The 13,849-nt window shown below is 42.0% G+C and overlaps 1 protein-coding gene across 1 annotated transcript in view; it reads left to right on the top strand.

The window, feature by feature from the left end:
- Positions 1–13,849, top strand: part of SEMA5B (semaphorin 5B) — a 127,164-nt gene that overhangs the window by 47,817 nt on the left and 65,498 nt on the right. Inside the window, exons 4-5 of the mRNA XM_041406501.1 lie at positions 4,626–4,688; positions 13,749–13,847. Coding sequence (XP_041262435.1) covers positions 4,626–4,688; positions 13,749–13,847 — 162 coding nt within the window. The remainder of the gene's footprint in view (positions 1–4,625; positions 4,689–13,748; positions 13,848–13,849) is intronic.

Below are 13,849 nucleotides of genomic sequence, written 5' to 3'. Positions count from 1 at the left end.
TGATAAATATGGATGTAACATATTCTCCTCCAATCTTAACTTTCCAGTTTTAAAGCAGTGTTTTGGTTTTGCATGAAAATCTGCAGCCTCTATTGTGCAAGTAAACTGCAGGGACTAGTGTATACTTAATCTATAAATTCATATTGTGGTGTTGAAGTATAAATTGCTGACCTGAGTGTAAAAGCTGGTCCATAGAAGTCTAACATTAACAGTTGAGGATGCACATAACTAGTGATAACAGGACTTGCTAGTGACAGGCAGGTACTTTGGAAGCCAATGCTGGGATGTGCAGGTAATTAAATAAATGTATCTAGAAAGCTTCTCTCAGCAGTGCGTGCTGAATAACTGATGTGACAGCACATGATGAGCTAGAATTCTAGAGCACTGCTGATCTGCAGTCAGAGCTGGTAGCAAACTGGGATGCTTATAATTTATTGGCAGAGACATTAACTCTTTCTTTCTGTGTCCGGATGTGACCTCTGAATATTCAGATATGCACTGAATAGGTTTAGCTATTGTGGCCCCTTCTGTTAATTTCTTTTTGGGCAATGTCACACTGGGTGCATGTGGTTGTACACACAAATGCTTCTCTGTGATTGTCTCCTTCATGGGACTTCTAAAAATACAGAAATAATACACAAACATGCAATTTTAAAAAAAAAAAAATTTGAGAAAGTATGCTTGCATAGAACTCAAGAAACAGAGATGTGAAGGACCAGCTGTCTTTGTAAATCTTCTGAAGCAGGGCACATTTATTTGCATTTTCAGTTCAGGGACAAAGTTGCTTGTCCTCTGGTGTCTGTTTGCACGGGTGGCTGGGCAGTCCTGCCCATGGTCTGCATGGCCCTTCTTGCAGAGCAGCTGCAGCGCTGAGCTGTTCCCTTCACATGGCACATGGATCTGGGTACCCCCATCCTGCAAACAGGCCATGTGGTTATAGAGGAGGTCCTCAAAGTGGCTGGAAACCCTGTTAGAAATTGCATTTATTCTGGAAATGCTTGAGGGAAGAAATACAAGTTTGTAAGGGGGTAGCATGAGAAGCTGGAGTGCTCTCTATAAGGATGTCATGGGAGGAATTGCTGACACCCTGACAGCCTAAAAAGCTGTTTGCTTGGTTGCTTAAGCTCATGGCTAGTACATACTGTCCTGTATTTGCATATAGCCCTGCTCCCAGGTTTGTCACGTCTTCATCCAGACTGTCTTCCACAACCCATGCCATGAAAATTGTTTTATTGCATATGGGTCAGAGATGTGTACTGCTTTTGACTGACACATGTAGCAGGAGGTATAAAAATAATCCCAGATGTGTTTTCTGGGGCTGGGAAACTGAAATGTCTCAAACAAGTGAGAAAATTAATCATAAATTCAGGATGATATCCCAACAGAGTGACCGAAAACATCTGGTGGATACAGTTTGTATCTCATCCAAGTGTGCAGAGTAAGTTAAAGCAGTAAAAAAACCCCAAAAAATAATAATTTCTTTTATTGAGGGATATGAGGAAAGGGAGGGGAGGCACCTAAGCCATTGTTCAAGAACCTGGCTTTTGAGAAGCATTATGATCAGGTAAGGAAGCTGAAGTACAAAGCATCTCTTACAGTGCTGTGGTGTTATGCAAGTGTTAAGTAGGTCTGTGCCTCTCGGATAAATACATGGGTACGCACAGATGCCCCCCAGAGAGAGAGATCTTTCTGAAAATTGCTCTGTCAAATGTCCAGTAGTTTGAACCTGGGGCAAAATGGATCTAAGGCAGAGGAAGAATTTATGTTCATCTGTGGAGGAAGGGCTTGGGTTGGATACACCAGTGAGAGGACAGAGAACACCAGCATCCCACAGGGAGTTTGTACAGAGTAGCCCAAGGCAACAAAGGTGACAGGGATGGGACATTTTGACTTGAAAAGACAGCTGATCAGTCAAGTAAAGAAACTGAACAGTGCTGGAGAGCTCATGTGAAAGCCCCAGACTCAGAGGTCTGAGCCTAGCCAGGTCCAAGCCACAGGCCATGACCACAGATGTGTGTGGGCTCCTGGAAGTCCAGCACAAGGCCTGGTCTAGTCTGCAGGTCAGTGGACCTTGCAGTACAAATATTTAAGTGCACATTAGCTGCTTGGCTTTGCAATTATAGTTTTATTATTTTCAGGATGTTCTGTTTTGCAGGGTCATGAATATTTTCTTTGAGTCACCAGAGGTCATTGGAGTTACTCAGCCCTCAAGCTAGCTCCCCCCTGTGCTGCCAAAGACATGTGTGGGACTTGTAAAACACGCTCTGGCTTGCCATATTGCTTAATTATCCTCTTAGCTCTAATGAGATGCACCCTGACTAATGGTGTAGTCACAAACAACATGTTGCTATAATTTGGGTCATCACTAAGATCTTTTTTATCACTACTCATCAAGGTAGTGCTTCAGAAGGCTGAAGGGCAATGTGCCTAATAAAAGAAAACATTTTGGCACATTAGAACATCGCTGGAGGAGAGCAGTGCTCTGACTAGAGCTATGTGTGCAACATGCCTTGAAGTTCTGTGGTGCAGGTGTTTGGCAGGAAGAGTTGGGTGACCCCTGGGAGGCCAAATTCTTCTGTGTTGCACTGCTGCAATCCCAGATGACCCAGAGTATTTGCAGAGAAGCAGCATCGATTGCTGAAGCAACCAACAATTTTTGTTTTCATTTTCTCCTGTCAAGCACTGTTAAAGTAAACTGAGCTGTATAATGGAAAGTTCTCTGTCTCTGGTTTTAAAATGGGAAGAATGGCCTCACAAAATGTGATCTCTTTTCTGAGTATCTTTTTTCTTTTTCTTTTTTTAAAATTAAAATTGTCAAAACTTGAAGGTGCAAAGACACTGTGTTTTAATGAGCATGGGCTAGAGCCATGCTCTAGAGGGATTACAGATCATAATCCTACTGTGCAGTTGCTTTGCTGATGTCAATGGCTGCTGGTAGTCAGCAGGCAAAATTCCTTGCTCTCCTGTGATGGCTTACAATGTAAGCTCTGTCATTCAGTGTCATTCCCTCTCAGGATATGACTGAATGATCCTTTTCAGCAAGGACTTATCCCAGCTCTCACAAAAACACTTCTGAGGCACAAGGTTTTGGCCTCCACCCTGCATTGGACTGCAGTATATGGGAGATATTTCCCAAGTGGCTTCCAAGGAAACACCTGTGCTCTTCCCTTCTCTCATCAGATCTTTGCCTGTGCTCATGAAGTTTTTATTTCAAGTCAAATTGAATGGACTGCTCAGCCAATGGAGAGATGGGGTGGGAGGTTTTTTGGGGGTTTTTTTTGGTTGGTTGGTTCGTTGGTTTTTTGATTTTTTTAGGTTTTGTATGAGCTAGAACTATCCCTTCCACTAATGTTGTATATAAATGCATTTCCTGGCTGGTTGCATTTCTTGTAGATGTGAATGAGTGTCTTCATGGACCTGAGCTGGGAGTTGGAAAATTCATCTTCTCTTTTTAGTGGTTTCCCAACTTTCTCCTGAAAAAAAATGGATTTATCATGTGTCAAGAGGACAATTTCTATGGCAGCCTAGGTTTTAAAAAACATATTGGCTGCAGTGAGAAGTTCAAGAAGAGTTCAGATCCGGACCGAACTTTGAAGTTATTTCCTATGTTGGTAATGGACTGAGGAAAATAAAAATAAAGAAAATTTGGCTCTGTTAAGGGAGCTCTGGATCTTTATCTGTACTTTGTGAGCCTGACCTTTCCCTATGTAGCAGAGCTGTTTTTCTGGTACTCAGAATGATGTATTATGTATAGTATGGATATTTATATGTATTTTCACCTCCAGCTAACAATACCTGCTTGAATTTGTTAGGACTATTTTTAAAAAGTGCTGAAGGGAGGAAAATTGGGGAGGGTACTGAATAGTTGCATATGTTGCTAAATATTTTACATTTAAAAGTTCTCTCTAATGCAGCTTTTCTTGACTTTTCTTGTGGAGGAAGGGGCCTCTTCATTCTGAAGCAGTCAGAGGTCACTGGGGACCCCACATGCTCTCAGCCTCCAGTCAATAGTGCCCTCAGTCCTAATGTGTTTTACTCTACCTCAGGACCTGACCCCACTTGTCTGGCATCACAAATCACCATCAGTCTTTCTCCCTTCTTCCCATCTCTCTGGGTTTTACCTGTCAGCTCCCAGTTTTGATCCAGCTTGATTCACTGCAGGGTTATTTAGAAGGTGATAATCTTGGGGGTAAATTTAAGAAGACCAACAGATTTGTGCAGAACTGCTGGACTTCACTGTAGGGAATTTTTCTTTTTGGCAATGGAAGCTGGGGGTTTATACAGTGCTATCCTCTTTAAAAGAGGATAAAAGAATGTGATGACTTGGTGTGTGGGGCTTATGCCTTGGACCTTCCAGCTGAATGATGATCAGAAGTTATATTTACATGTAAATTAAAGTTTGTCCTCTGTGAACATTCCAGTTGCCACCGCCTCTGAACTTCTCATCTATTTATCATTTGTGTGCACTGTGAGCACAGTGGGAGTTAGATACATGTTTACTGTCACAATGCTGCTTTTAAATTGGGCTGTGTAAATTGGCTGGAGATGCTTGCTTTTGTTTTGGGAGTCTCTAGACATGGTGGTTGGTGGCATTCTTGTGTGACTTGTGCACTTTGGTTTTTCAGGCAACAGCATGGGGTTCAGATGAAGACACCAGGAGGTCCTGTCAAAGTAAAGGGAAAACAGAGGTAAGTTTTGCTTTGTTACAATGATGTTATGGGTAAATACATTTGCAACATGTGAAATCCACACAGAGGATGTCTGACACCAGTTCGAGCTTGCAAATTTGCAGCAGTTTAGCTGTATTGCCACATGGGTAAAAGCACCACCAAGCAAGCCACTTCAAAGGCCCCCTGTCCCAGTTATTACACTTGCTCTGCATGAAATTTAAAGGTGATTTCACTGCTGGAGAGGACACAATTTGTGACACATCAGGGAGTGGAGTGGTGGCAAGCCAGGGGTAGCATCCTGCGGAGGGGTGTGAAGCCAGGCAGGCTGGCTTAGCTCAGGTCCTCAGCAACGAGCCACTGGTGTTCAGCCACGTGGGATTCCAATGTTTGCTTGCAGTTGGAGTTCGTAGTTGTATAATTCCCTGGAAAGTGAGAATTGAATCTGCTCACACACTGCAATCTGTTCAGGTTGAATATCACAGAGCTGCTTGGGAGGCAGGTGCACTCTGTTAAACTGCATTTTAAAGTAGGAATTGCTTGAACTTGCACATGCTGTCCCAGAAGTTCAGACTTTGCAGGCATTTCTGATCCAGCCACAGGGCCTTTCCACCCTTCTTCTGAGAAGCAAAAATGAAGGCATCTATGTAAAAGCAGGAAATTGTTTTATTTTTCAAATGTGATACTCATGCACTTCAAAAATCTTCACTCCTCAGCTGAGAGGGTGTCCATTGTCTTTAATACAACTCTGCAAAGAGCTTTCAGTCCAAACCAGAGGAGCTGGGCAAAAGATAAGACAGAATAAGCACAATCTTTGCTTAGATACAGGCAATCAAGCAGAGACTGTATGGCTGGCCCAAAATGCTGGAATCTGCCACATTCCAGTTTGCTGCTTTAAACACAGGATTACCTGATCCATTGACAATTTTATTTTTATATAATAAAGTTAATGTGATTACTGTATAAACTTGTATGTACACACAAAAAAAAAAAAGCTTGAGTTTTGCCAGATGGGCAACAATTTGCTTCATATAGCTGTGGAGAACAGGAGAATGGGAATCCTAGAACATCTGTTAGAGTTTCAAGTAGAAACTACATTATGCAGGAAATCAACACAGAGGCAAAATGGGTTGGGATGGGCAAACATGGCCAGCAATGAGGATTAGGACAGAATTGAAAAACACCAAAATCCAAGACATGAAGAATTTTGAAATTTGTGGTATTTGCACTTTAGATGTGCAAAGAAAGGTTTTCCTCATTTCTTCTGTTGTAAAGTCTGTGAGATTTCAGTTGTGTCCTGCTGTTTATGAAGAATTTCTATTTATAACCTAGAAATATTTTGTCAACCCCTGGATAAAGCCATACATGTGACTGAACAATTCTAGGGTAATTTCAATCTCTCTTTGCTACTGTTATGCCAAAAGTAAGCAACAGTCTGAGTATCTTCACTGCTGCCTTCTCACACTGCAAAGGATTTGCAAAAAAATGTCATGAGCATAATGCTCTGAACTGCTGAGTTTATGTTGATTGTGACACAGAGTTTGAAATCATTTGGTGGATGCAGTGATCGTGAGTGAAGCTTGGAGGAATGGTAGTCAAGCAGGTTGTTAGGCACTCCTTGACATACAATTAATGGCAAACAAAGGTGTTGACTAAGACTCTGACAAGAAGACAGGAAACTACAGAGGCAGAAGGATTCTGCAGTAGCTAAGTAAACACTGATCTCCCAGGTCTGTATCTGCACTACCCTGTGTGTCCACAGCTGAGTCCCCTATACATTCATTGTTAGTTATACTGCAGAGAAATGACTCAGCACCAGCTGAAAAAGACCAAGTTCAGTCTAAGCAGCTGATGAAGTGCTCTACTCCAGCTAAGTCCAGATCTGACCCAGGATCTCTGCCCTTGGCTGGGTAAATGCAGCAGGTGAGGGCAGCACCATTGTGAACACTTCTGGTTCTGCTGTGCAATGATGGTACGAGGTGCAGAGCTCTATCTGCCTCAGCTCTGCTTTGTCAAAACTTGACTAATGGCAGGTTTCTACCCAGTACAGATGATTTGATGATAAATGTGTTATGGATTGTTAGACACTTAGATATGTGGTGATAGAGGCCAGAAATAAGGAGAACCTTTGGATTATACATTAATTCACATTGTGGTTTGTCTAAGTTATATGACTGGTACATTTTCCTTGCCCATTTAATAATGTATGTATTTTAGGTGAAGCTTTCAAAACTGGCTCATGTATTAAAATGCCTTTTTTATTGTGCCTGATAAGTATAAGATAATAAGATTCTTCATGCTGCTTAGAAATTCTCTTCCTAAAATGCACAGAGCTGTACCCTAAGAAAAATAAGAAGCATAAGAGCTACAAAATGCATATCACAGAAGTGTAATTATTATGATATAATAGTTACTTCCCATTTGAGCACCTATTGTCTAGAGAAGAGGCAGATGAAAAATCTGGGTCTCAGATAAAAGGTTAGAAGGTCCCTTTTTTCTGACACCTCTGGCCATGAATTTCACTTGCTTATTCCTAAACTGAGCTCAGTGCCCATGTCTGTCTGCTGTACCTTTTTGAAAAAGATGCAAAGTGTTGCATTGAGGGCCTGAAGCAAATGTGCTGGATTGTTCTAATGGCAGATTACCTTCCCTGGTAATGCATGCTTTTTTTTTTAATTTGGATCTGGTTTCATTTTGCCCTTCTCTGCTAGATTAAAGAGCCCTTTAGTTATCAGTATTTATTTTTTACAGAGGCACTTATATGCTCTTTTCAGTGCAGTACTTTGGCTTTTTGATAAAGTAAAAAGATAAGTTCTCCAAGTCTTTTTCTCTAAGTCATTTTTTTACTGCCCTTGAATGCTTTTTGTTTGTTCTCTGCACACTCCAATTTTTCACCTGTATTCCCTTGTCAATCTCTCTAATGCCTAAATGTGATTAAAACAGCCTTCCACCCTCCTCAGTTCATATACATGGCAGTTTTGTAAGCTCCTCTGCCACAGGAGATCATGCAGAATTGCCTGGCCACTGTGGCCACTAAGTCCTTTCACAGTTACTACTCTTGGGATGAAATCTCCATGTTTATACATAAAGCCCTTTTGTTCCTCTTTCTTTAATGCATAGTATCTTTATAAAATGGGGCGTTTGCCTCACTGATAGTTGCAGCTTTTGCCATCTTTAGGTTAAATGTTTGTTAAGAAAAATGTTGATACTGAGCTGGTACCACCCCAGCTGGGGCTCCACTAGGACAGCAAGTTTATGAGTGATTTCACTTTGAGGATTTTTTTTAATCACAGTAATTTATCAGATTTTAATCACTTAATGTATAAGTTCCTGAACGCGATTTTAAAATTAACTCTCTGCAATATATCATGCAGTACTAAAGCAAACACCTCAGAAAAGTCTCTTTCATTGATGTTATTTTTATCAACTAAAACTTGTGGTTTCCTCTAAGAAGTGTACATGCTTGGCTTGCCATGTCTCTGGAGAGCCATGCTGGCTTCCACAAGTAATCATTCTCTTTTTTTGCAGCATTTATAAAGTGTAGCATGATCAATCACTTTAAACTGTCCCCTGGAAAACATCCACATTACTGAGACAGTGCAGAGAACAAAGTCAGTGTTATGTTGCCTTTCTTTGTGTCTTCCAAATGAAATCATCCAGAGGTTGTAGTTAAAATGAGTGATGGATAGAGCAGAAGGGGAAGAGATGTATTTAATTTCATTAGGAGTTGCTCAGTTCCTAGTTTGTAATTGGTTTGTCTCTGCATAAACAGTCACCATCCACCACATCTAAGGAATTTTGCCTAACATGGAAAATTGTGGCTTTTTCAACATTAGAACTTTGGTCTTTCTTTTGTCTAAGCACCAAATTATTTGTTAATGTTCCAAAAGCAGCACACCATCATCTTAAACTGTGTAAAGAAACCATTTGTGAAAACAACAGTGAAAAATGGCAGCTCTTACATTCTGCCCTAAGAGCTTTGTGTAGCCATGATGCACTAATAACATTTCTGGAGCAAGAAAGAAGTGAGATTAATATCTGATAGGCATCCAGCTGGGTTGTCCCACTGCATTGCCTGTGGGACATCCAGCTTCTTCCTTTTTCTTGTGCTGTGGATGCACAAGGTTGCAGGGAAATCCTAGCCAAGGCTTCAGCCCAGTGGAATGGGATTGGTGCATAGAAATTGCTGAGCTAAAGGAGGATTGAGCTATTTCAGGGCTTCCAGTGGCTATGTGTCACATAGAGGATGCTTATCTGCTTATCTGGTGGAACTGGGAAACTCCACACCATTTAAGAATAATAGGCATCCAGGTAGGAGAGGCACCATAGAAATCCCAGGGGAAACAGAAATAGCTGGGAGGCCATCAACTATTTTTATCCCCTTTGTAACTGTTCCTAGAGACCTGAACCTACATTTCTATTACTTCTGCTGTCAGTGCAGAATCAGCCCCCAAATAAATTTGATTAGGAAATCTATTAAAGAACATTTGGCTAGAAAAATCATTAGAAATTCTCTTTGCTGTCTGTTCCATTCAGAGGAGAAGGGTAGTTTGGCTGGGGCTTTGGCTTAAACTGGGTAACAGACTTGCTTGTCCAAAGAAGTAAATACAGATATCTGAGAGTGTACCAATAGCAGGGCTCAAGAACCAAGTTGGGTCTTGATTATTTTTTAATAAATTGGGATAAACTGCAGCAGATAAATTAAATGTTTGCTGCACTCTAAAATGTCACTGAAGGGGTAACTTGGAGTTCTAATCAATCTGGCTGATTCTCTGAACTCCAGGTTGTGCTCCAGGAGTCTGTGTGTCTCTACTGAGCATGGCAGACTGTCTGCAACAGCTATTTTTCTCATACAGTGTATAACTGTAAAATATATCAGTATGTGATGAAATAGTGTTAACCAATAATTAAAAAGGAGATCTCTGACAACAGGGCTTGGGTAGTTAATTTAAACTTGAAAGCCATTAAAGTAATGCCTATAAATAGCTATGCTTACAAAGAAAAATGCATCTGTACAATGAGATCAGGGTTTATAACATTTTAGAACTCTAGTGTTAAGAGATGACAGAATAAACAACTAAGAAGCATCTACAGCTGATTTATTTGCAGCAACCTGAAACTTGTTGAGTTTTACCTCAAATGGAAGCTGCAGGAGGTCAGCCCCTCCATTTGCTGAACTGTCCACGTGAGTGAAGGCAGTAACAGGGCACCACTCTTTCTTCTCAGGTGTGAATTGTGCTCTCAAAGCAACCTGATGTCTCTGTGAGCTAGAAAGAGACCTGGTCCTGTCCACAGTCATGGACATACAGCATTCACAGACAGTGCATGAACAGTAATTCTAAATACTAGAAAAAGATTAAATAAATGAGAGTAGACCTAAACTGAGGAGGTAGCAGGAAGGGGCTTCAGGGCAGTTTGTTCTGAGATCCTGTGGCCTGTAGTGTTGAGCATTAGCAATCATGACCTCTTCCTTTCTAGGAAAACAAGGGTCATTAGGCTGGAGAAAAGTGATACCTTCTGAATTTATGGCCCTATCTCAATGAAGGGAGGAGTACCAGGTAATTTTGGGGAAGAAGCAAGAACTTCAAAGTATGTAATATGCAATTCATAAGAAAATCAGAAATATGCTTAATTCTTTGGCAGTGAGCCACAGGTTTTTATCAGCTCTGCCATATATTTAATAATAATCCTAACTAATATAACTAAGTTATTCTTATTAACCATATAAATATGCAGTCTTCCCCCTTTATTTAAAACCTTAATCTCTTGATCCCTGTAATATCTTCTGGTGATGAGATTTGCAGACTGATCGTACACAGATTTAACTGTCTGCTCCATAATGTGAGAGCAGGATCCAAATATTGTCTTGTCTGGACAGAGGTGGGTTCAAACTTGCCAAATTTTCTGCTTATATTACAGCCCATCTGATTTTTGCTTCCTGTGTGCCTAGAGTTTTCCAACCACATAGAAGAAACTGCATTAAATAGCTCCTATTTTCTGTAGGGGTTTGTGAGATCATTTTACTAACCAGTTGCCTCAGCTATGACTTGTTGCAGAGAGCACTTTATTGAATGACTTTTCAGAGCAAATCGAGGCTGGTTTAAAGAACACAGAGAGGAGGCTGTTCCTTGCTATTTATTTTGAGAATGGGGAAGCAGGAGGATGGAATTAAATCTCATAGACACTGTATTGAGAAAAATCCTGCAAGCTGGAACATTTAAGTGGTTTTGTTTCTTTGCTTTTGTTGGAGGCCTCATAGACTGATGTGACTGGCCATGGGCACAGCAATAAGAAACACGAGGTGAGCACTGTGTTCTGCTTTGGGCCAGGCAGGCTGGGGAGATGTGGTCTGGTAGTTGGACCTTTGTGTGTGTCACCTAACCCAGTGTGTCACCACAGCGAGGTTAGCACCTGCATTGTTTCCATTCCCCCAGCTGAGAGAGCAGGGCAGACAATGTGCATCTGTTTCAGAACATTACCTTAAGTGTCTAAATTGCTTTGAGACCAGTGCATGAAATGAGCATATTATCACTGCTCTTCCTCCAGGAGCACAGAGTGCTGCTACCATCATCAGTAAGGCAGGTCTAGGGAAAATGCCTGCTTGGTTAACTCAGAGAAACAACTACAGATGGCCCACATCTAGCAGCATTGTTTTTAAGCAGTAAAAATGGAGTAAAAGTGTGCAACAGATTAATCACTGCCAGAAGTCTGCAGCACATGATGTTTCACAGAAATTCTTTTTGTGTGCTATCTTCTCAGCTGGAAAGTTTTTCTAGAAATTGAAGTTTGTTAATCTGTAATTCAGCTCTGTGCAAGTAAAGGGAATTCTGCAAATTTATATTTTATATTTTTAGGATTTTATATTTTTGCTGGGCAGGGCTTTAGTTAGGAATACATTGTAGTATCTAGGCAAGAAAGGGTCCAGCAACATAACTGGTCTTAGCTGTTTTAGGTCAGAAGCTCTGCTCAGACCTTGCACAAAGCAGAGAATGGTGGCAGTGGAGGGGGGGCAGGTGGGTACTCTCTTGTGTGAAATTTGAGTACAGAACTGCATTCTAGGTTAGATGGCAAATCAATCATATTCTGAAAACAACACTCTGTTGGGAGATGACCTAATACTTTTTTTTAACAGCGTTTGTTCAAGATTTTTTAGTACTTTGCAGTCAAATATATAGTGGTCCTGAAATTATGTGGGATTGAATAACTGTACTCTACAGAAAGAGGAATTACTTAACCCAGTCATGAAATGCAGACATCTCTAGGGCAGGAAGGAACTGACAGGGCTCCCAGCACCATGCAGCAATGACAAGAGAGGGCAGAGAAGATGGCAAGCCCTTTGTCTTGTTAAAAGAAGCAATGAGACGACTATTCTCAACACGCAGCTGGTGGGACAAAGCTTCTCAAGGTCCTGTTTGATAGACTGATGCACAGTCACCATGACTGATCTGCTTCTGAAATAAAAAGAGTTGACTGAGCTATGAATCTAAGCTCTCATTTTTGGGTGACGGGCATTGGGTATCTAATTCCTGCTGCCCCTCAAGACTGGCAGCATGTGCTCTGTGGCACTCAGTAGCCTCTTTCCAGACTGAGCAAGTGCTCCTGGGCTGGCTCTGGAGTGGAGTCTGTGCCATTCAAAAGCAAGGATCATGTCCATGCAGTTGCCATCTGTGGCTAACACTGGTAGCTTTCCTGTTGGATCCTTTCTGTACAGCAAATGAAATAAGATAGTGTGTAATCCAGCTAAGCAAGCCCCTTCCTTTCCAGATGATAGGGAGTGTTTTTACACTGCTGAGTCTTGCAAATGAAGTCTTCAGGGAAATGATCAACAGCATGGAGTGCTGTGAGACGGGAGCTTGCTGAATGATTGCTGCTTACAGGAGGGAGAAGTGGTGTCTGCAGCTGTAGGCTCAACTTAGTGGCAAATGATGATCTATTGGTGAGAAGAAAGCAAAGCAGCCCGGGTAACCCAGCTGAGGTTGCTATTTTTTAACAAGTTTCCTTTTCTGTCTATGGTATAACATAATAGACTTTCTTCCCCTGGAGCCCAGTGTGTGCCAGTCATTGCTCATATCCTCTCCTCTGGGGGCATGGGGCAGGCAGGCTGGTGCACATGGCTCACTGGGGCTCTTTGGGTGATCCTTGGGGCAAGTGGCTCTGCAGCCTCTTGCACTGCCTCTGGGAATTGCATGCTAGCTTTTACCTCACTTTTCCTGTGTGTATTGTTAGGAAGTTCCTGCGTTATGTGGCCTCCTCCACCCCCACATCTTAACTCCAGGAGATGCTCAGTTAGCCTCATTTGCACTCCACAGGTCTCTGGCTGTAGGTAGAAAGAAAGACCATGGCTCTCTCTAACAACATGAAGGTGATTTTCTGAACAAAAAGGCAACTGCAGCCTTGTGCTGCCACCCCCACAGCAGGACCCCCACACCCTTGGGGACTGGCATGTGGAGGGAGTTGCCTATTGGTACCAGCAAGTGGTCAAGCAACTGAGACTGGGAACTTGCTATTTCTCACTGGCCTGGCCTGAAAGAGAAACTCCTTCTACCACGGAAAATCCTGAGCACACAATCCTCTGGGAGGCAGGAAGTAACAGCCTGTTCAAGCACAAGATTCTTTGACCAGCCTGGTCTATTAAAGAGAAGTTCCTGCTGTTTTCCTGCTGGCACTGGTTTGAATTATAGTGCAGACAGACCTGCTGTCCTTCAGTGGAGTTGGTGTCTGGGTAATGTTTTCAAAGCTGCAGCATTACTGGGAAAATAGGTCAGAAGTATCATCGTGGAAAGAGGGAAAATTTCTCCTCCAATCTGAGCAGAGCACAGAAAGAGGCACTTGTAGCTGTGACAAAATTGACCTGATGGCTAACATCCTACCCCAGGACTGTGCAGGGCTATGGTTAGAGAAATAACCAGCAAATTGGGCTTGCTCTCCTAGACTGCTGGCTCCCTACAGCTGTGCGCTGCTTGAGGCAACAAACCTCAGCCCAAGTTAGAGCTAAGGAAGGTGCATTCCTGCTGCAATACAGGTATTTTTAATGTAATAATATTTTCAAAAATCCTTTGTCTCTGTCTTGTGTTCTTATAGGAAGAGTGCCAGAACTATGTCCGAGTGCTGATTGTTTATGGCAAGAAGGTCTTTACTTGTGGTACCAACGCCTTTTCACCAGTGTGTTCCAGTCGACAGGT

Source organism: Onychostruthus taczanowskii, unplaced genomic scaffold (genome assembly GCF_017590055.1).
Source record: "Onychostruthus taczanowskii isolate IOZ18803 unplaced genomic scaffold, ASM1759005v1 scaffold10, whole genome shotgun sequence".
Lineage (NCBI taxonomy): Eukaryota > Metazoa > Chordata > Aves > Passeriformes > Passeridae > Onychostruthus > Onychostruthus taczanowskii.
Note: the sequence above shows the minus strand (reverse complement) of the source record. Positions and strands in the feature narration are given on the sequence as shown.